The sequence below is a fragment of the Ostrea edulis genome, chromosome 1, assembly GCF_947568905.1.
Source record: "Ostrea edulis chromosome 1, xbOstEdul1.1, whole genome shotgun sequence".
Lineage (NCBI taxonomy): Eukaryota > Metazoa > Mollusca > Bivalvia > Ostreida > Ostreidae > Ostrea > Ostrea edulis.
In genome coordinates this window covers 110,848,004-110,872,322 of record NC_079164.1, presented here as the reverse complement: position 1 = coordinate 110,872,322, position 24,319 = coordinate 110,848,004, and the positions used below count along the sequence as shown (strand labels likewise).

The following is a 24,319-nucleotide window of genomic DNA, read 5'->3' as shown; positions in this document are numbered from 1 at the left end:
TAAATAATTCCTAATGGAATTCATGACTAACGTACTAGTACAGAAGATGTCCGCTGGTTTCCATGATTTACCACTGATGTGTTGACGCTTAATTGCAGATATCCAGAGCTCTCTTCTTGATTCTTGCTTCTTGGGTATGCGGTTTAAGCTTTTCGGACTACTCTTATCAAATTTATTAGCACAGCCTATTACACAACATGACACAACCATCGTTTTGCTCGTGTTTACTCAGCATTCGGCCATTAAACTTTCAAATGTTTTGCCAACCAGTAAGTCATGTGACTGATTTCTGACGTCACGGCGAAAATTCCTATTTATAGAATATTATAATTATGTATGTCAGTTGTATATATCGTATGTAGTTATGGTTATAACCTTAAGCAACTGATATCAGATTAAGGGCATACACAACAGTTTTTTCCTACAATGAGATTTTCTTTAAAATTACACCACGTATCATTGAAGATATGAACATTAGATATATGCAAAGAAAATTACCTCATAATGCGCGATTTACAGAGCTATGGGGCCGCCATAAGGGGGCGTTTTTGAAAATACATGAAAAACAGTTTAATCATGTTAATGTTAAATAAAAACTTAAATTTCTTGCAAAGTAAAAGTCAGAACTGCCTTGTTTGAGGTTCATTGTTGAGAGCATTCATTAAATTTATTTTCTTGTAAAAAAAATCATTGTGAACTGAATTTCCAATTTTTATGGGGTAAAATTGCAGTTTTTATCGTTATTTATACCCTTTTATACAATACATAATCATGAAAAAGGCAAATTAAATTTTTTCCTCATGATGACAATTTGTTCATAATTTCATATGCTGTAAATGATAATACACGTATATTTATGCTCTTTTCAAAACATGGGGTCAATGCGCTTGTTTTTTTTTTTTTTTGTTTTTTTTTTTTTTTTTAGATATTTGGTATTATTTAACACTTTTTTCATCTTATTTTTGCCCATGTCAATGAATGGCGCGTTATTTGGCGGACGGCAGCATTGCCATTTACATGCAATTATGATGTACGTTTCCTGCTTTTATTAAATCACTGTGACATTAAAAATGAACTATGATGTTTACCTATTGTTGCGCGCTGGCGTTTGTTTACATGTCTGTCATGGCTTTGATTGTCCATATATTGTGACGCCATGGCCTTAGTGATAGCAAAACAGAGTTATTTCCCCCTGTAACTATTGTGTATGCCTTTAAGTGGACTCATCTGTACTTTTTCAGTTAAAAGCTGGACTTGAAAGTCAAGGCATTTTGCAAAAGGTGGGTACAATCTTGCATTAAAAGATGATTCCAATGTTCAATCACCTTCATTCTTTGACACCAGAGATATTGTAACTTTTTCTGTCAACTCGTCATTATGTGGGGGTGGGGATATGGTACATGTAATGTAAACAAAGAAAGGAGGCTAACACAAATGCAGAGCCCCCCCCCTCCCCCCCACACACACACACCACACACACACAATTCGTAACATGTTTTTCACAGTATGGATAATTAAATATGTATTACTATATATAGATCTCTTTAGCAAGGCCCTTCTTTGAAACTGTATACATGTACATCTCTTTTCAATATTCAACATTTATCTCGGGGGGGGGGGGGGTATTGTGATTGGTCAGCAGGTTGACATAGCTACTTGCCCTTGGGCAAGTGCATTAAAATTGTATTTGTCAGTCCTTGTGACACTTTTTGTCAACTTTCCTATGCACTCTGACTCTGCACCCATATGAATGAAATGATACAATTCATGTCATGACCTACCCTCTAGGTCATATCTTTAAGGTCACTAGATCATTTTTTGTTAATTTCTTGTGTGTTCTATATCTCCAACTTATTTAGGATATTTAAAACTTATGTCAACACGATGTGTCATGACTTGCACTATAATCTACTTTGAGACAGTGCACACCTTTTTATATCCCAATTTATTGAGTGACTTTCTTGAGATATTAAAAGATGGTTAGATGACCAAGTGTTGACTGATATATGATGTTTTCATTTTATGTTTTTATTTGTAACAGAAAGTAAAACGCCTGAAGCCTGAGGAAGATGCCAAATGGTGGTGTCAGGCTGGTCTTGACAAAGATGGGTTCAAAGTAAAATATATATCTGACTATAAAGGTGAGTTTAAACCATATTTATATCATCTTTGCTTGCTCATTTGTTCCTATATTCCTACAAGGCTGAATTCATGCAGGAACAACTCCGCATAAGAAACAAGATCTTAGCCTCAAAATCTAATCTAACGTTCAGATACATAGATGACGTCTTATCTACATGTATTAACCAGTCTTCACGAAAAACTTTGTAAAGCACAGGCCCTTCGGGCTTCCCAGTATAATAATTGTGCAAGCCCGAACAATATTTTGCAGGCCCAAAATGTTTTTTTTCTAATTTGACCTCTTGTTATCTACTGATTCTACTCTATAGACACATGCACAGTTCTACTGTAGGAAAATACAGGTCAAGATGATCATAGTTAGAGAACAACTGACATTAAAAGGATTATATTATTTTTCAACATATTAATCCAGTGTATGCGAAAGTTTTTGGACCACACAGGACATTCGGTCCAGTGTAATCAATGAACACACCGGACCGAACCAAATTTTGTCAGACCGAAAAACCTAATGTAAAAAAGTGAAACACATGAAAATGCAAAACCAAGGGAATCTTATTTATTATACTAGTAATACTATACCAGGAATCCCTCCCGTATAATACTTTAGACAGTCCATGCGGTTTTAATCAATTCATTTACGTATTTGGATGTGTGCTATTTTTTTTTTTTACTTATAACAAACTCCGCATCAATATAATAAAGCTCAAAACCGGACATTGAGACATCGGACATTCTGGTCCGGTGTAAAAAATGATGCATCGGACCTGAGGCACTGCACATCGGTCAGGTCCGACGGTCCGATGTCTTTCGCATAGACTGATTAATCTTGCAGATACATCAGCAGCTTATGTTCAACTCTGTTTTGTATACACCACGTACAAAACATTTTGTTTTCTCCAGAATCACTTAAATGTTAGCCAAGGCCCACCCTCGCAGTGTTCGAAATTGGTTTAAAATTTGGTATAGACCACAGGTCTATGCCAAAATAAAATGACTTAGACCTCATCGAATTGGCATCTAGACCATAACATTGAAAAAATAATAACACAAATTTAAAACATTTTCATTTACTTCTAATATACTTAGAAAGTGTATTTTCTTTCCATTTCTGTAATATCCTTTCCTCATAATGTTTATCAGACATCGACTGACCATGCAAGGCCCTCTTGGATAACTTTTTTGCTTTAAATCTAGAAAATTGGCATAGACAATTTGGTCTATCTCAATTACAGTTGGCATAGACCAGTGCCATTTGACATATACTCGGTCTATGGTTAATTTCGAACACTGCCCTCGGTCCAATGGGGCATGAATTTTCGTTTTTTTTCTCCTCGTACGACAGGGTTTTTTGGGGTTTTTTTTATCGGATGGTTGTGATTGTGAAATACGCTTGGGTGGTTTTGAATTTCCTGGACGAGCCCCCTCCCTATACTTCAGAAAAAGGCAGCATGGTTGATAATTTTTCTATGCGAAATTTGACTACTAAATCATGACATTTAGTCTGAGTCAATCTCACGCTTTATTTGTAATATATACAGAACATATAAGAAAACATTTACAGGCCCACCAGACTCCAGGGTTTAATATTTTAAGAAGCCCGATCCCGATTTTACTGGCTCATATTTAGACCTTTTTTTTTTTTATTTGACAGGCAAGGAAAATTAAACACGAAGATATATGATAAACGTGATGATTACAATTTCCCTATTGTCAACTTTCCACACTTGTCAAGCAACATTCCATCTTTTCCCGCGTACGGTGTATTTGTTTCCCAGTTGATTCGCTACGCTAGACATGCTAGAGGAAGCTCTTTGTATAAAGACTTCTTGAACAGATCTGTGTTGCTTGCCAAAAAACTGTTGACACAGGGATACCAAATGCCCAAGCTTATATCATCAATGAAAAAGTTTATGGGCGACACCACAAACTCGTTAACAGATACAGCATCAGTGTTTCAAAATTGTCTCGTGATATACTCTGCGCTACATAACTAATTTTTCTGGTCTCTTACCTGATTCCCTTAGAAAAAAGAATGGCATTAAATTTCCATTACTTTTGTAGTTTTATTCTGACCATTGAAAGAACAGTGTTATACCAGTATCACAAATTCAAATAAAACTAGCAATACAATTCTAACCTAGAAAAAGCATTGATTTTCCAGTTTTCATTGAAAATGCAGTGAAACTCCATTGAGACTCAATTGAAACCTCATTGAAATACGCGAATTATGTAAATGAGCTTGAACCAGTGATTTTCCAGTTTTCATTGAAAATGCAGTGAAACTCCATTGAAACCTCATTGAAATAAGCGAAATATGTAAATGAGCTTGAGCCAGTTAAATGACATCAAAATTAACTGTAAAATCCATTGAAAAATAAATAATAGTTCATAAATATACATTAAAAATCCATTGAAAAATATTTCTTTTTTTTTTTATTATTTACTGTTAACAGGAAAACTGATTAATGAAATTTTGTTGACAATGTAATGAAATACAAATATAACAATAAAGAAAAAAAGAATCTATTTTTTGTTTTCACAACCCACTACAAGTCAAATTATTTTGTACTTGGCATTTGAAATACCAATAAAACAAATTTCCACATGTGTGCCAACTCATGTTCTATGTAAACTCATGAATTGTACAAAATAGAATGAAGCAAAAAACACATACATAGAAAGTTGAAAAGCAAATGGTACATGATCAGGTAAATGCACATTCTTTTTGCTGCTTATTCTACAACATTGTTTAAGAAAATATAAAACTGGACTTGAACATTCAACAGTTGATCACTGCCATCAACAAAATGATGAAAGCATACATCAAAATGTATTATGTCATAAATACAATTTTCTTTCACATTTTTTTGGTGTATTCCTCTAAAGCCTGTTTCTTCAAGTTTATGTCTGTTTCCCGTTGCCCGACTGACCTGGACTCAAAACCCCCGACTGCTTTTAAATTCCGGAACAAAAATTGTTTCTGGTCCAATCTGGATCTTACTATGCCCGAAATGGCTGCTTCCATTGGCGCAACAAGCACGAGTGCGCTACAGTTAACATTTAAGAAATGTCGGCACAACAAGGAAAATTCCATTTTGCAGATTTCATGTCTAGTACACGTCCTATAAATTCAATGTAACACTGAATCAATCATTTTCGGGCTTCTGGGAATGTCCAAGCATTTTCTTTTTATGAGGGGTGTGGCATTATCACATTTGAACTGCTTTTGTAAGTATTCTGTAAAATAAAAAGGTTTCATTTAAGTTTAATGAATTAGAGATAACGAGATCTTCGAGCTGTAGTGAACTGCAGTAATTACTCCACACACACAGATATATATATATATATATATATATATATATACTAGTTATCAGTTATCAAGACAACTGACAGTGCCTCTAGGGGCCATATATATATATATATATATATATATATATATATATATATATATATAAAATTTTATTCATTTATAAAGCACAAAATTACATATAGTTTCTATGTGCTGTGCAATGCTTGCACTAATAATCATTGATAATATACTAATAAAAGACCTGCAAGAGCTATAAAGGAAATGATAAAACAATAGAAAGAATTTAAATAAAACATAGTAGTAAAATGACAGTGGTTGACTTTGACTTGACAAGATACAATATAGTAAATCCATGAACAGATCAGATATTTCATGTGTATTATTGTTATATTAATAGCTTAATAAATTCTAAAGGGGAAAAGCTTATCAATTGACTTGAGGGCAAAATTTGTAAAATACTATAGAACTTATCAGTGAAGAAACTTTTTAAAAATGCAGCCTGTCTGAAGACAACAACTGTATCTCAAATTGTGTCAATATCCCAAATTTAATATTGAATATGATTTTGGATTCATAGTCTACTATACCTTGAATTAGCAGTATAGTGTTCTATTTGCTGTCGAGTGTGCTGCCAGATATGTCGGAGTAAAATAATGCAGCAACAAGTCCAAGTCCGGTGCCGCCTGGTAATCTTGCTCGCATCTATTAACAGGTTGTAGGATTCATCAAGCTTAATCTACAAAAATAAAAAATAAAATAAAAGAAGAATCATAAGACGAGTATTTTTCCCCACATTTATGTAACATGTAGAAATAAAATTGTAGTCAGGACAGTCTAGAAATATGTATTTTCAAAAATATATTATTTATATTACACATTGTGATGTTTAATAAATCTAAATTGTCAACGTTATTAACCGTGGTCGTTCCAGAAATCAGGTGGGACATTTCCACTGTCATATTTAGTTAATTAAATCATACCGGGCCGCGTGTTGTGTTTTGCCAAAATTGGGTTACATTCCTGTCGCTTCGATCGCAAAGAGCTTAGTGTTTGTTATTTATGTTGTACACCCTTACAGATAAAACTCCCAACTCCTAAGATCTAATTAAGAAACACATATTTAATCTCGATATTTCCGTCTAACGACATCCACGTAAATCATCGCAGTGAATTGAAATCTGCGCTATGTTTTACTTCCCTCTCGAGAATGGTGACCATTGCCGGTGAAGGGCTGCAAAATTTAGGCCCCCGCACTATAATTTATTGTATAGTCTATATAGAGAAGGGTCAAATTCGTGACAGGCCCATGTGATTGCACTTGAAATTTATACGAAAGAAATGCTTACCTTTGTTTACACACATCGTAGTCGACATCACGTCTCTGAATCCAACTCTCCCGCCCCGTGCATCATCAAGTAGCTACATTTTGTCACAGTCTCTATACAACAAGTTGAAAGTTGTGAATATTTGTTTGCATTTTCCAACCGATTCACTTCTTAGAATGGACCACTTCTATTTTCCTGTCATCGGTATAATATATCGCTGCAAACATGTTGATCAAATATATTCACTCGTCCAACACTCCGCGTTGAAAGAAATTCAAATGCCTTAAATGACGTCATGTGGAGTCTGCGCGATCAGCATCCTGAAGAAGCGAGAGGATCAAGGGCGGATCCAGGACTCGTGTCGAAAGAAACAACCGATTTACCGATATCTATTTAATCTACTGTTTTTTCAGAGGGGGGACCTACCAGATTTTAATATTCTCGATATCGACTTCTTTGAAAATCATATATCATGTGTTTAAGAGAGAGAGAGAGAGAGAGAGAGAGAGAGAGAGAGAGAGAGAGAGAGAGAGAGAGTGTGTGTGTGTGTCACTTAATACATGGGGCCATACTCATAACCTCTACCTAATCTTCCCACTCACTACTACAAAAATAAAAAAGAGTGGCCGGGGGAGGGGGGAGCCACCCATTATAAAGTACGTTGCATTCGGGGGGGGGAGGGGTTACTACGTTGATACGCAGCATCATTTTGAATGAAGGATGAAGGGGGGGGGGTGTTTTTGAGAATTATTAACTAGGATTTTTAAAAAAAAAATTACAGGGGGGGGGTAATTATTTTGGTGTCAATATTCATTCATAACTTCAAAAACTTTTACTTACATAAGGTATATGTTCCGAGTGACCTTGACCTTTCCAAAATGACCTTGGTCCAAAAGTCCCTGTCTCAGGGAAAATTTGTGATCAATTATACCAATATCAATTTCTGATGAAAGGTTTAGAGGATGGAAACTTTTATATAACTTTTAGATTGACTAGACTAAGATATGCTTCACCATTGAAAACAGAAAAACTGTAATAGAAATTAACTGGTGTAACAATGTATATTTATAGCATTGATTATCAAGTTTTAAGAAAAACTTGTGTTTCACTGGTAAATTTAAGGTATTGAAAGTACATTTATCCAAAAACACGTATTTCAATGGTCATGAAATAACTGTTCTAATGAGCCCCAAAAGCAAATCACTGATAAAATACTGGTATTTCAATGATAACTGCTATTTCAATTGATTTTCAATTTTATTTCAATGGAAAATTTCCAGTTATTTTGGCTAAGGGTTTGACTTTGAGAAATGCATGACGAGTGACACATGTGGAGCACTCACTCATGAAGTGCTCACTCTTCTGGAACACCTGGCCTCACCCAGGATGATTCTAGGGTTCATGCGTTTCCTTGTTTTTTGTGTGTTTTTATGTGTCGATCGTATTTATTTTCAATTTTGTCCCTGGTCTTTCCATTTTGATTGCCACATTGGTACCTTTTCTTGAATATACTTTAAATAGAGATATTTTTAGGAGGTTTTTAGAAGGTTTGAAATAAGAATTTATCTGCTTGCTTGTGCTATTATAAATGCTCACCTACATGTAGTAGATTTTGAAAAATCATATTGATATTTTTTGGCACTATTGTGTGTTTGACCCATCAACTCAGACACACATAAGCTTGTAATTGCATGGTATTGTACATGTATGTAATCCTAATAAGTACTTGTATCACCAAATATTGAATCACTGAAATTGAGTGCAAATGAGAAAGAAATGTTATTGCTATACATACAGTGTACTGTTTACTTTAGGTGAACTAATGCTGAGTTGCTTGTGCTCTATTTGTATGAATGCACTTGTTCTTGCATTATGCAGGATTTGGTGTATTTGCCGAAAAAGACTTCAGAGCAGGGGATTTTCTTCTAGAATATGTTGGAGAAATAATTACTGAAGAAGAGGCATTTGAAAGGCAGAGAAAATGTGATGAAAATATTTTTTTTTTTACAAGAACAAAGGAAAAAGTATGTGGTAAGTATTATACATGAATGATGGTAGACATCAGAAAGTGTTTTGTTTTCAGTTTGCAAAGCTCATTGTTGTTTTCTAAATTAAACGACATGTACATGTAAGAACATTATTGATCTTTATTTGGTTAATGCATAATTGAAATAGTTTTTTGTACCGGACTTGACAAAGTCGGGGTAATATGATACCTGTACATGTATTTGCTTTGTGCCTGACTGTCTGTCAGCGTGTGTGCCTACTTGCTTATTGCGTGTCTGCCTGATAGTTTTTTATACGCCCGTCGAAGACGGGACGTATTATGGTATGGCGTCGTCCGTCTGTCTGTCCGGACCTTGTGGGCAGGATACAGACTGAACCATAAGCCCTAGGACTTTACAACTTGGTACATTTGATCACCATGATGAGAGGAAGATGCCTATTGTTTTTCAAGGTCAAAGGTCAAGGTCGTAGTATCACTTTTTAGGAAAACCTTGTGGGCAGGATACAAACCGAACCGTAAGCTCCAGGATATTATAACTTGGTATATTTGATCACCATGATGAGAGGAAGATGCCTATTGTTTTTCAAGGTCAAGGTCGTAGTATCACTTTATAGGAAAACCTTGTGGGCAGGATACAAACCAAACCGTAAGCTCCAGGATATTATAACTTGTTATATTTGATCATCATGATGAGAGGAAGGTGCCTATTGTTTTTTCAAAGTCAGAGGTCAAGGTTCTAAGGCTATCCCTCTTTATATCTTGATATCCATTTCTACAAGCATAATAATGAATTAGCTCACAGAGGACAGTGCTAACTTCACTAAAATATGAATCCCACTAAAATATGTTTTCCTTGAGCAAAATCTACGGGCGTATTATGCCACATTGGCGTTGCTCTTGTTGGTTTATTTTTCCTCAACTATTTTGTGCAGGATGTTCATGCTGTGTACATACTTTGTTACATGTAATACTATGTCACATACCAAAATTAGGTCACTGCCTTTTGTATTTTGACCTTAACCAATTAAAGAAATTGGGTTTTTGGGAAATATCTCCTCAACTAGTTCAATCGGGATATTCATATTTGGTACATGAGTAGGTATATTGTGTAATATACCATAGTGTTCAATCTAAAGCAATTTAGCATGGCGCGGTGTCATGCCCTTTTCCTGATGCCATGTCCTTTTTTTCGGCGCCATGCCCTTTTTCTCATTCAAACCTATCGACAACAGAGCGCCATTTATTTCTTTTTGGTAAAAGTAATCTTAAAACTACATTAGACCACTGGTCGTCTCTAACGAAAAAAGAAAGATACAACGAGTTAAGTTCATTCTATGAAATTTAAATTGAGGGAATTTTACATGACCTGAAGTTATGAAATAATGCCCCCCTCCCCCCTATATACTAGTATATTAAATATTGTTTTTTCTGAACCTGTGTAATTTTATTTTTGCAAGGCAAGTACATGAAGATGCAGATAACACTTTCTCAAAAAGAGAAAGTATATACATGTAGGATGTATTGCAAAGTTATATATATTACTAAATATTGTTGCCTTTAAAATCAAATAATTACGATAACAAAGTGCCCTAAAAATCCGAAAATTGCATAACGTGTGCCCTTTTAAGGCAAAATTTTGTGTGCCTTGTTTCTTTCTATACCAAAAGTAGGTCACCGCCACCTATATTTTCCATTGTTTTTTTTTTACAGAGTTTACAGCCCTTGACACTTAGAATATCTCCAGAATAGTAGATTAATTTTTTCATCGCAACTCCTCTTCAATGGTTTGAGGGAAAATGTTTTGAAACTTTGTAAAACGTAAAGGCATGATATGAAGATGCACATGGAGGAGGGGCATTATGGTCCATTGTTTTTAATTTTTTTTAAAGAGTTACAACCCTTACCACTTTCAATTTTAGTCAAAATATAGGTTAATCTCATAACTTTGCCATTTATGCTGACTTGCTACCACTTTGAGATACATCTATTTGTTATTTTCAGTATTGATGCTTCATCAACTCAAGATCATATATGCCAGTATGTCAATGATGGGAACAAGATGGCTAATGCTGTCATGAAACTTTTGACTTTTGAGAGGCCTTGTCTATGCTTGTTTGCTGTCAGAGATATTCAAGAGAAAGAAGAAATACTGTATAACTATGGAGATACTCAGAATCTCTGGTGGAGAAATAAGGTACAGATATTGAAGAAAGCATAATAATTTCTCAATCTACTGTGATTGACTTGATCCACGATATCAAATGTTCAATGAACTGGATTAAATTTCTTTAGATATAAAGTTATATAATGATTTACCCTTGAATTGAGGCATTAATACAAATTTGAAATTTGATAACCATGAAGATGAATAGTTTCAGTTTACATTGTATTTTGAGTTTTTCACCTCTCAACCTATACTTGAAGTTTATGGCTTTTCTCATCCCATGGAAGGAAATGATATATATTTTTATGGGTGGTCAAGTAATAAGAAATCATGGATTTTCCTTGCTCTCCTAGGGGGCTTTATAATTTTTTAAAGAATCTTCTATCATTCTGAATTTTCAGAGATTTACTAGGGATGAATATGATTATGGTAAAGGGAAGAATTATTTGTTTTCGTTTTCATAGTCATTATGAACATACTTGTACATGTCAAATTTAATTAATAAGTGTAACTGAGAAATTGCATTGTTCATTTTTTTTTTATCACAAATAATCTTTTTCTGATCTACATCAGAGTTCTTGAAAACTTCTACCAATTAGCCGGACAACAGGTCCTGCTAGTATGAAATTTTTACAGGACCTATCAACAACATCTTGCAGGACCCACTGTTATTTGTCCTAAAAAAGTACACAGTGTATGATAACATTATACACTTTTTGTGTGTGGGGGTGGGGGTGGTGGTATTCGTCTTGTAGCTGACATACACATAAATTATTTTCCTAACTTCATTTTATTCAGGTAGAAAAAAATGGTACTTTTCAGATGATGCAGATTATAAAAATGTTAGTTTTTAAAAATGGCAAAATATTAGTTCATGTATGCTGTCATGTTGAGTTTTAAATCTTTGTTTTTTCCAGAAATTTTACCATATAGCTTTATTGGCATCAATCATAATACGGATGGCCGCTTTCGACTAGGAAGCTTTAGATCACTAGTGTTTGTGTAATTACAAAGTTATCTGTTTAACTTGGTAATGGTATGACAATTTTTTTTAAAATTAGGTAATCAACAGTTAAGGGCATGATATGCAATCAATCAGAGGTGTTGCATTTCCACTAAAAATAACATACATTTACATGATGTAGGTGGTCAGCGCATGACGAGTACAATCTCTGGAATTACGTGAAACTCGTGAAATTTCAGGTCTTAATTTGTTTGCCTAGTACAATTACACATTTATTTCTCTTCAAAGAAACAAAAAAAAAATCCTAAAGATATTGTATCATTCGGGAATGCCAAATAAAATAATTTTAAAGAAAATGTTAGAGAGTAACCTGTGCCATCCGGGCATAATTTAATGGTGTGCCTTTAATATTTTCACGTGGAGAGAAAAAGAATATATATTAAATCCCAGCAGAATACTGCGCCAATGAAATATGTTAATATATCTTCTTGTGATATTAACATACTGTTACAATAATGGAATAACAATTCACAGGAATTTTCTATCTCATGTTGAAACTATCGTAAGAATAACAAATATTTGTTTGCATTTTTTGTCGGACAATAGGACCAACAATTATCAGAATTTTGCCAGATCCTATGAAAACTTACCAGTCAAGACTAGAGGTCCGGTGGTTTTCAAGAACTCTTCTACATCAAATTTAACTTGTCTGTCTGTCCTTCATTAAACAACTTATCACAGTTTCAACTGATCTGAAATTGATGGGCCAGTTTCAACATGGCATGGAATATGGGGATACCATTGTTATAAAAGAGGTGCTGTTAACGAGGTCCTTGCATTTCCATGATTTAAGTTTGTTGATGAGAAATAATTCCACAGGCAAGTCTATACTAATATCTCACTTTCCCAAATAAATTTTTCACTCACCCCAGGCAATGGGAAAGCACAATTCTAGACCCCTGAGTATGGGTATGGATTCATAATGACTATGGCCAATATTTCTTATTTATACTTCAAGCTTCAAGGAAGTGATAATAGAGTTATTAATACTGCCCCAAACTTCTGAAAGTGTAGTGTAAATGAAAAAAAGGAGGTGATGTCCAAATAGGTTCTACCTTGCAAGAGCTGGGAACATGGCTTAAAATCTTCTCTCTTTCCTGAAGCTTGAATTTTTATTTCTACTTCATTGCTTAGTTTAATGCACATTCTTTTTTTTATTAGTTAAATGCATGTTCTTTTTTTTAAAGTTTTTTTCTTTAAATGAAATAATTATGTCTCCCCTTCATTGAAGGGAGACATATTGTTATTGTGCCCAGTTCTTTTATCAGGGTCATTCGACTTTAGGTCGGGTGACCTTATATTGATTCTGTAGATTTTTCTTGTTATTTTTCTTCTTCGACGAAGTGTTTTTTGTCGGAGCCATAACTCGAAAAGGCTGAAAGGATTTATCTTAAATTTTCAGAGAGTATTACTTCCAAAAAATTGTTGTTGATAATTTTTCTCAATTTTTAAAGATTCCTTTTCCTTCTAGAGTTATCCCCCTTTTTTAGCTCACCTGAGCTGAAAGCTCAAGTGAGCTATTCTGATCACATTTTGTCTGCCGTCCGTCCGTCTGTAAACTTTTCACATTTTCGACTTCTTCTCTGAAACTGCTGGGCCAATTTCAACCAAACTTGGCAGGAAGTATCATTGCGGGATGGGGATTCAAAATTGTTCAAATGGTGCCCCTGACCCCTAGGGTTTTGTACTTAGGGGCCAAAAAAGGTGAAAATGTACCATTTCTTAAAAAATCTTCTTGTCAGAAGTCACTGGAGAGAATGATTTGATATTATGCATGAAGCATCTTGGGGACCACAAGATTCACATTTGTTCAAGTGAAATTGATCGGCCGACTTAGGGGCCCATAAAGGGGGTTCAAAGTTTGACATGGGCTTATATAGAAAATAATACGAAAACATCTTTTTCTGTAAAAATACATGGCAGAATGACTTGATATTATGCATGAAGCTTCCTAGCAACAACAAAAATCAAGTTTGTTAAAGGGAAATTGGTCTGTCGATTGACCTAGGGGGCGTAAAGGGGGTAAAAGTTTAACATAGGCTGATATAGGAAAATGTATTTTAAAAAATCAACAAGTTTCAGGTGAGCGTTGTGGCCCATGGGCCTCTTCTGTTGATTTTCATCACAAGTTTTGTCCGCACAATATCTCTGTTACCATTCATGCTAAAAAGTCGTGATATTTTTCATTATGTAGGAAAATGTATGTACTTTTGCTGGTGCTGTATCAAAAATATTCTATCTTGTCCCAGAAAAATGCTCAGTAGGGAATGAATGCAAGGGGGTAATTTTGTAGCATCAAAATCAGAGTTTTCTCTCTATATAACTTTTTAACTAGAAATATTTTAAGTTGACATAAATGGATAAGTTGTTAGAAATGAGAAGTTACATCATCTGAAAGTATTGGAAATTGCTAGCCCCTTTCTTGAGGGATCTGTAGCCCCTAAACTCTGAAATTCTGAGCCTTAAAATTACTATTTTTCTTGTGCTGGAGGAGAGGGTTCGATACTCCATGGTGCCAAACCAAAAGCGTTGAAAATGAAATTCGTGAAAAAAATAAGTACAGTGTGTGAACATTTAGCCGAAGAGTTCAGTAAGCAAGTGCATACATAATTGAATTATAGTTTGTTTTTTCGAATATAAAATAAGCAAGTTGTCCCAATCATAGGATCACATGGATTTTAGTTTCAGATCTACATTTGTACATGAATCATTCTCTGAGGTCACTCCTATAAAAGTTCAAATTTGAAGTGAGCTATTTTAAGCTCATGGGCCTCTTTTAATTGTTTGGTGTGTTCAGGTGTGCTATTCAAACCTGTAATTTTTTATGTATTTGTTTTCATGAAAATATTTTTGGTTTTTTTCTAGAGAGTGTCAGCAGTCTGAGAATTTAACTTTCCCAGTAGCATAGACAATCGGTCTATGCCAAATACTTGTGGCATAGACCTACAATATTTTGGTATAGACCTGATGTGAAAAGAAAAATGTGTTTACTTCCTACTCAATACAATTACATCCAATGTCTTTAAAATTATTTTAAACAATAAATATCCATCAGAAAAGCAATATAGAATAACTCCCTAAAATGCAATACTATTTTAACTGAGACAAATTCAGGAGCAATGAATTAAATATGCCATACTAAGACAAATATAGTCTAGCTCAATCACAAGTGGTATAGACCTGATCCATTTGGCATATACTCGGTCTATAGGTCTACTACTAAATTCTCACACTGTGTCACAATTAACAGCGTCTTCATAAGAAATTAATGAAATATGTGCTATACATTTGACATACTGTATCTTGTTTTTCATGTATTGAAGATTTGGAATTTCAACTACCCTATCCATCATGTCTGTCAGACATTGTTGAAGATTCCAACATATCTGAAATAGGTATGAATATTAGCTGTATTTAATCTCAATTGATGCTTCTTTGAATTACTGTCCTGAGTTCAATAAATTTTCTCTTTAGATATGGTAGAAGCTTGGCAATTTGTTTCATACTACACACATAGAATTTTTATACACCAAATTGAAAAACGGGGAAGTATTATTGTATGGTGTTATACCTCCATCTGTCTATGTCTGTCTTTAATTAGATCAGACATTTATGTCTTTGTCTTACACATGACTGGATTGAATTTATGAAACGTGGTAGAAATTATCCCCAATGTAAGATTTATATGAAATTGGTCTTTCTAATATAACATTTTGTAAAATTTATCTCTCTAATGGTTGGTATATATATGTAAAATTGGTCTCGATAATGTTATGTATATTTATATAAAATTGGTCCCCCTAATGTTTGGTGTATATATATAATATTGCTCTCCCTAATATTATGTATATTTATATAAATTTGGTCCCCCTAATGTTTGGTGTATATATATAATATTGGTCTCCCTAATGTACATATAAGATTAGTCTCCCTAATTTTAGATATATAGAAAAGTTGTCTCCCGTATTGTTAGGTATATGAAAGTGATTTAATGTTACTAGTACATATAGAATATTTTCAACATTAAGTGTAAATGTTGGTTAAGGAATTATACCATAATGCATACTGAGCTAACTTCCTATTTTAGTAAATTCAGGGAGCATTATCATATGGCAAACATCTGTTTTACCCACTAAATTTTCATGGCAACTTAATATATTGCCCCAGTCTTGCAGTAGAAGATAGTTATACATGAAGCTGACTTCTACACATCATTTATACCAAAAAAAATAGACAGTATTGTTTGCTTTTAATATACACATCACATGTAACACTGAATATGTAAGGACATGTAGTGGATGGAAAATTATCAAAATGCCAACTCTTAATTTTTGTATAATTTTTTTTTCAATTTCAGTGCCACTCCAGTGTCCAATCTCATCAATCAGACATTTGCATTCTGAGACAGCTCATGGGTAATAAGTTTCTCTTTTCTTTATGTTCCACCCCTTAAATACCAAATTATTTTTGCAAAAAGATCTACATCTGTCATGTTCATAATTTATAGATGATTTTTAGCTGTACAGGTGAAGATCTTAGGAAACTAAAAGCATACATATCAGCAGAGATTTCATGCATTCTGCAGAACTATACACTTAAGAGTTATGTTTGGCTTAGAAGTCTTGTCGTTGCAAGACTTACACTATTCAATGCAATAAGAGGTGAGGAAGCATCAAGGATGCTTACAAACGAATGGGAAGATGCAAAGAAAGGTGTTTGGATTCAAGAGGATGAAGTAGAAAAAATTTCTGATCCAGCAGAACAATATCTTGTAGACAATTTCAAGATGGCCTACTTGAAAGGAAAGGGCAGAAAATATGTACCTGTGCTGATTCCTGTTGACCTTATCCAAGCAATAGACAGGATAAGCAATGATAGACGGGATTTTGGCATAAGAAAAGAAAATCCCTTCTTGTTTGCAACAAAAAATGGATTTTCACATTGTTCTGGATGGCATGCTGTAGCAGAAGTTAGTGAAAGGGCTGAGATCAGCATTCCTGTAACAGCAACCAAGATAAGACATAGATTGTCGTCAATCTATGCCAGTTTGGAGATGAAACCAGAGGACAGGAAAGTTATCCTAGAGTACATGGGGCACGAAGAAAATATAAACAGAGAAAATTACCAATGTCCCCCTGCAGTTAGAACAGCACGTGTGATGGGGAAAATGCTGACAACCATTGATTGAGGTATATATTATTACTCATTACTTGACTTCACCTAAGCCATGAATTGATTGCTTTGTCATTTCATAGAAAATTCAGTATTATGGACCATTTTATCTCGCGTGGAACAGCAGTTTTATGTGAGCTTTTCTGAACACAATTTTTCCGTTGTCTGTCCTTCGTAAATTTTTTAAGTGTTAGACTTCTTCTCTGAAATTGCTAGGCAAATTTCAACCAAACATGGCAGGAAGCATTATTGCGCGGTGGGGATTCAAATTTGTTCAAATGGTGCCCTTGGCACCTAGGGTTCTGTACTTAAGGGCCAAAAAGGGTGAAAATGTACCATTTCTGAAAAAATCTTCTTTTCAGAAGGCACTGGAAAGAATGATAAGATTTTATGCATGGGACATCTAAAGGACCATGAGATTCAAGTTCATTCAAGAGAAAATGATCTGCAAACTTTGGGGCCCATATAGGGGGTTCAAAGTTTGACGTAGGCTTATATAGGAAATAAGATAAAAAAAAATTGTGAAAGTACATGGCAGAACCACTTGATATTTTGCATGAAGCTTCCTAGCAACAAAAATTGTTAAAGTGATATTGGTTTGTCAACTTGTCGACTGCCCATAAGGGGATGGATGGGGATGGGGTGGTGGTTTCAAATTTTACCCATGGGGGTAGGTTCAAAGTTAAACATATGCTTATATAGGTAAAGATATAAAAAAAATATTCTGCGAAAGTACTAATAAGACTGGACATGAGAGGCCTCATGATTAAAAATGTGATCCCATAACCACTTTGACATGGAGGCCCCTATACAGTAAAAGATATAAAAATGTTCTTCTGTGAAAGTACATGTACTAAGCAGAATGATTAGATATTTTGCATGAACTTCCCAGCAACAAGAGGAGTCAAATTATTCAAGGGAAATCAATCCATTGACTTAAGCATGTTAAGGGCCTGCAAGTGGATGAAAGTTTAACAAAGTCTTAAACTGGAAAAGATATAAATTGTCTTTAGTGTAAGTACTGAGCAGAATGACTTGGTATATTGCATAAAGCTTTCTAGCAACTTTTATGTTTAGGTGAGCATTGTGGGCCATTGGCCTCTTGTTTATATATAGCTGTATTATAGGTAGTTACAAATTGAGTGTAAATTTCCAATTTTTCTGCTGAAGTGGGGCAATGGTGTCACTTGGACATATCTAATACTATCTTTGCAGTTAGATTTCTTAATTTTTTACCCCTCTGCCAATTTTGGCCTAAGGGTATTGTCAACACAAAGTCAGATGTGAGTGTATTAGTGTTTGTGTGTGTGTGCATTAGACTATTGTTTCCAGGCCATACATCCTTTGATTTTGAAGTAAGACCACTGAATCTTACTAGGATGTTCACTTACATAGGGTAGATGTGTTTTTCAGGGTCAAATGTCAGGTTGACATTTGGGGAGGTTACTATAACTTAAAATAGCAAAATTGTTTTAGGAAAATATTTCCTAAACTATAAAAGATGGATCATTGAACTTTGGTAGGATGTTTACTCAGAGAGAGTAGATATGCCTTTTGGGGTCAAAGTATCAATTTGACCTTTGGGGAGGTCAATGTAAATTAAAATAGAAAAATCTTAAGTATAGGAGATGGATCATTGAAACTTGGTAGGATCTTTACTGATATAGTTTATATTTGTTTTTTGGGGTTAAAATGTAAATTTGACCTTTGGAGAGATCACTATTATTAAAAATAACAAATTTGTTTACTAAAAATAGCAAATTAGCTATCTCCTAAACTATAGAAGATGGATCATTGAACTTTCTCAGGATGTTTACTCAGATAAGGTAGATGTTGGGGTCAAAATGTGAATTTGACCTTTGGGGAGGTCACTGTTACATGTACTGAAAATATAAAAAAAGTCTTAAATTTAGAAGATTATTGAAACTTGGTAGGATGTTAATCAGATATGGTAGATTAGCCTTTTTGTGTCAATATGTCAAAATGCTGAGGGTTAATCTGCAAGTTTGGAGAACCTATTTTTATTTTACTCATGACCGTTCATTCCTTACCATGAGTTGGCATTGTATCATTTTATACTCTTTTTCAGTGGAACATACATGTAATGGAAACACAGAAAATGATGAAAATGGACAGGGTGACTATGAGGGAAGCAGTAGCTGCAGCAACCAAAGGAACAAGTCAGGTAAAGCTGTTAATCAATTATGTCTCCCCCAGCAAAAGGAGTACAACAACATACCATGGTGTTATAAATTGTGATACAGAAGTTTCGGTTTGATCCATGATACATGTATGTTAATCCACCCAAATGATATGGCTCCATTTCATTTTTAACTCACTATAGCTGAAAGCTCATGTGAGGTTTTTTGATTAGTTTGTCTGTCATCCGTCAGTCTGTAAACTTTCCACATTTTCAATTTCTTCTCCAGGCCAATTTCAACCAAACTTGGCAAAACGTATCATTGCGCGATGGGGATTCAAGTGTGTTCAAATGGTGCCCCTAGTCACAGGGTTCTGTGCTTATGGGCCCAAATGGTTAAAAAGGTACCATTCTTAAAAAATCATCTTGTCATAAAGCACTGGAGAGAATGATTTGATATTATGCACGGGTCATATAAGCGACCATGAGATTCAAGTATATTGTTACTGGTTTTATCCTCCACCAATAAAAACTGGACACCATTGTATGATGGAAAAGTGTTGAGTGTGGCAAAAAAAAAAAATCAGGTAATGAAAAAAGGTGTCATCAATGTATGTTAAGACAGTAAAAGATGTCTCTTGCAGATGTGAATATGGCATTTTCCCATAAAATAAAGCATCCCACATGACTATGCTATCTTCACTTGAGGGCACAAAAAGCAACATGATCATCCTTGCACTTCCAAACTTGGATTTTAACATTTTTTTGCATGAGAAGCAAACAAAATTAACAGTAAAGAATTTAAGAATATGTGAGGTAACCATAAATGCATCAACAACTAGTGCAGATGTTGCAAACTGAATTAATTTTAGTAGATTTGGCCGATGTGGTACTTAGGTTTAAGTATATCTGGGCACCTATTAATACTAGCTAGTGGGTTCAAACTTTTTTTTTTTTTGGTAGGGCACTGGCTTTTAAATCTGAAGGTTCTATTTGAGACTTAGTGATACTTCCTAACAATTACACTTCATTTCTTTCACAGTAAAGTGGTAATTGGAGGACACACAGCTTTTGCAGGAGCAATTTTTGGATTTAGCATAAATTCATTCATGCTTCGCTCAAATTTTTGCTAGGAAGAAGTTTTGCTTTTGTAGCATGATACAAAAATGATGATCAAATAGATTTTGAGTGTATTTTACAACTAATTTAATCTCCTTATGATGTTGAATGTTTGGCCGGGTTGCAGAACCTGCATTCAGCTTTGAAGTATGGTGAATGCCAGGTGATCAGCTGGCTGAGCGGACCAATTGTGCATGCAATGTACTTTGTGTAATCAAATCATCTCATGGCACCTCTAACTTGACATCCTTCAAACTTTGTACAATTGTATGGAGACATTAAAGATGTATTTTTGACTTTTTGGAAGCGCTCTGACATTTTTCCAAAATTTACATTTAGTTGAACTTGTCACTTTCACAACTTGTTTTGAATAGACAGTACCTACTTTGTAAAATTGACTCCTCTCATAGCATTTACTTCACATTGTTCAGACCTTGCTTGTACAGTTGTAATGAACACATTGAAGATATGTATGTGATTTTTAGGAAGTGTTCAGACATTTTTTGGAAAAGTTTACATGTAGTTGAACTTTGTATTTTTCTCAGTATGTTTTGTATAAATGGTACCTGCACAATGTTATTAACTCCTCTCACAGCTTTTATTTGATATTCTTCAGACCATGTACAGTTGTAATGGACACGAAGAAAATCTACATGTGGCACTTTAGAAGTGTGCTACATGTTCATATCTTTGTAATTTTCCCAGCATGATATCTAAAGGCATGGCCTAAAATATTTCATTTTATGTCAGTGAATAATGTATTAAATCAACCATGCCATTTTGGCCAATTTTAGTATTTCTTGAAACCAACCCTAACCTTAACGTTTATACCTGTAGTCTGTAATGCATATTTAAATATATTTCAGGTTCTGTTCAGGAGTCCCTAAATGGTATTCAATGTTCTGCAATGCTTCCAGGTATAGTTATGCTTTCATTGTTCTTTCGAATAATTTAATCAGTGCTTTAACATGAAGATGTTTAATAAGCTCTGTTTTAATGTGATGAAACTTTGAAACTTGAACACAAGGATTGTAAAAACTGTATTCTCAGATATTTGAGTCATCTGTTTTTCTCTCTTGATCATTTCTTTTTACCTCATTTTGGGTATTGATCTACATAACATTCTAAGTTACATTTCCGGAAATATTGCCTTTTACAATTTACTGACTTCTTAATTTCCTAATGAATAAGTAGACTACTGATGAATTCCATTCAATTTTAGAGGAAACTTGTTATGTTAATGAAGAAGATACTAACGGTGATGATGAACAGGTGGAATCAGTTCAAAAGAATGTTCCTAGGACATCTAGAAAATGCTCAGGCAAGAATTAAGTTTCATATTATATTTGCTCTACTGTTCTTAAACAATTGGATTATGCAATTTAATCAACTTTTGCTTGTAAACCGAAGCCATTGAGGTGTCATTCCATGTTCTGTCATCTTTTAACTGTCCATTCATCCAGAACTGTATTACTTTTGTTACTGCTTCTCAAAGGGCAAGGTATCTGGCTTGAGTACAACTGCAGTTAACATTTTTATACGCCCGTCTTAAGACGGGACGTATTTGGTATGGCGTTCATGTCCGTCCGTCTGTTAGCTTTTTCGTGTCCGACCCGTAACTTACATGTCAATACTACAAGGCCTAGAATCATCAAACTTTGTCTGTAGATACATCTTGGGTAGAAGGTGTGTCGCACATTAAAACCATTTCACTGTGACTTTTCATTAAGAAGATATGGCCATATATGGCAAAAACTTGTCCGGCTCATAACTTGAAAACTATTAGACCTAGAATCACCAAAATTGGTCAACTAATGCATCTTAGGTAGAAGGTGTGTCGCATCCTACTTTAAGGTCACTGTGACATTTAATTAAGGTGATATAAAAAAAGAATGTTTTAATGGGTACAATCTATACTGTTAACAATATGTGACGGGCGTATCATGTGCCGTGGCGGTGCACTTTATTAAATGTGTAAATAAGGCATCACACCTTAATTTAAATTAGAACATGGATATATTTAACATGGATGACATTATGTGAGAATACCAATAAAAACATGGATGCCATTATATACATGTAGCTGAAAAATTGTTGAGTGTGGAGATAAACAATCAATAATCTCATAAAAACAAAGCAAATACAGAGGACAAGTTTGACTTTGATGACATATTATGCTAGAAATACTGCCCTTGAAAATTTTAATTCCACCACTTTTAACTTCAGATGAAATATCAGAATGTGATATGTTGGATTTACATTTAGTGCAAAAGTATATTGAGCAAAGATGAAGGTCAAAATTGTTTTAAAGTTGATGGTATTTGTCTTTTCAAAGTTACTGTCCTTGAATTGTTAGATTTTAATAATCATTGTTAAAGTGAATGATAATTGTATTATGGGTCAGTACAAGGAATTCTTGAGGAGATGAGCAGTAGGGAAACAAACAAATTGTCTTCTCAGAAAGACTTACTGTAGTTTCATCATTTTTTGTCGATCATCAATTTTCGTGGATTTTGTTGTTGACTTCATACATGAATTCAAATGTTCAACGAAATGTTATAATTACCTATATATGTTAAATATAAAACATTCATCCATGAATTCAAATATTCTAGAATCTAAGCATCTTTGCTTGAACCGAAGCACCTACTGAAAACCATGGAATTCCATGACCGGGAATATTAATGAAACCAAAGTAACTATTTTCAGTAAAGCTTCTCAAGGAAATACAGCTTTGCCCCATCCATCTCACTGTGTTGTACTGTTATTGCTTCTTGCTGGTTTACACCAGTAAAATCAACACAACCACCAACAGCCATAAAACAGATTTGTAATGTTAGACAAGCTAGATGGCAACATTTAAAAAGACATAACTTTCATATTTTGGAAGACACATTATTTCGTTTTGGTGTTCAAATTATAATGCATTTACAGTTAATATAAAATCATACTTTTTGTTGTAGTGAAATGGTCAAGAGAAGATAGCATTATTGTAAGAAATCATTTTAGGGACTTTGTATATCAGACTGCCATCTGCTCCACAAATGAGAGACCACTGCAAAGTAAGCATTTGTAATGAATACATGTAATGTAAATATATATAGAATGGAAATTATTACATGAAGGTTGTGAGATAAGATCGTAATGAATTTTATTATGATCTCCCTTAGTTTACCAAGGTTGTGATTAAGGGCTAATTATACCCCCACAAGGATAGGGGGATATACTGTTTTACCCTTGTGTGTCATTCCATCCGTCTGTCCATCATTCCATCTGTAACACCTTTCTGTTGCCATATCTCAAAAATTATACAACTTAACATCTTAGAATTGTGTACATAGCTTTATATGGATGAGATGTATTGTGGGATGCAATTTCAGATCCATCAGACATCTACTTCCTGTTTGCCGAAAACTTAGAATTTTTCGTATGCAGTGGTCAGATACAACATTTTTCGTAACATATTTCTCAGCAACTATACATCACAGGCTACTGATATTTTGCATGAAGATTTATATAGGTATGATGTATTTAGGGATGCATTTTCAGATCCATTGGACAACTTCCTGTTTGCTGAGAACTTGGACGTTTAGAGCGGGGTATCACTAGTGAGCATTGGCTCACAGATTCCTTGTTTTCATTAAAAATAATTTGGAATTAAATGTTTATAGGACATCTTTGGTTTCTTTTGTAGGCAAAGAGGCCATTCTTCAATTTCTCGCAACAACTAACTTACAGAGCATCAGAGGTTTAACTGCACATGAACAATACACCAAAGTCAGAACAAGGCTATTTAATGACAGACTATGAGAACAAAAACAGCAACATCCATGACAAAAATGTCAGGAACAAAGTAAAAGCAATAAACAGATTTTAGATCTACAGTTGAAGCTGATACATTACCCTATTGTCTGT

General features: G+C 34.4%; 2 protein-coding genes and 1 long non-coding RNA gene across 6 annotated transcripts in view; 1 reads left to right on the top strand and 2 right to left on the bottom strand.

The window, feature by feature from the left end:
- LOC130051329 (hemicentin-1-like) overlaps positions 1-24,319 on the bottom strand; it is a 485,422-nt gene that overhangs the window by 401,896 nt on the left and 59,207 nt on the right. The window lies entirely within an intron of this gene.
- LOC130046364 (N-lysine methyltransferase KMT5A-A-like) lies at positions 1,654-24,222 on the top strand. Of its 3 annotated transcripts, none has more exons than XM_056153299.1 (6): positions 1,683-2,141; positions 8,656-8,808; positions 10,787-10,979; positions 19,235-19,330; positions 21,271-21,321; positions 21,627-21,723. In XM_056153299.1, the coding sequence occupies exons 2-5, from the start codon at positions 8,804-8,806 to the stop codon at positions 21,289-21,291; spliced, it is 315 nt and encodes a 104-aa protein (XP_056009274.1). In that variant the 5' UTR covers positions 1,683-2,141; positions 8,656-8,803; the 3' UTR covers positions 21,292-21,321; positions 21,627-21,723. The 3 variants fall into 3 exon arrangements, with proteins under 3 accessions (XP_056009272.1, XP_056009274.1, XP_056009273.1); XM_056153298.1 differs by lacking the exons at positions 1,683-2,141; positions 8,656-8,808 and adding exons at positions 23,368-23,466; positions 24,099-24,222 and having other exon boundaries at positions 10,936-10,979; positions 21,627-21,725; XM_056153297.1 differs by lacking the exons at positions 21,271-21,321; positions 21,627-21,723 and adding an exon at positions 19,575-19,749 and having other exon boundaries at positions 1,654-2,141.
- On the bottom strand, positions 4,196-7,179 carry LOC130051334 (uncharacterized). The gene is made up of 2 exons (XR_008799799.1): positions 6,040-7,179; positions 4,196-5,379 (listed from the first exon to the last, which is right to left on the bottom strand). It is a non-coding gene; the product is annotated as an uncharacterized LOC130051334 (long non-coding RNA).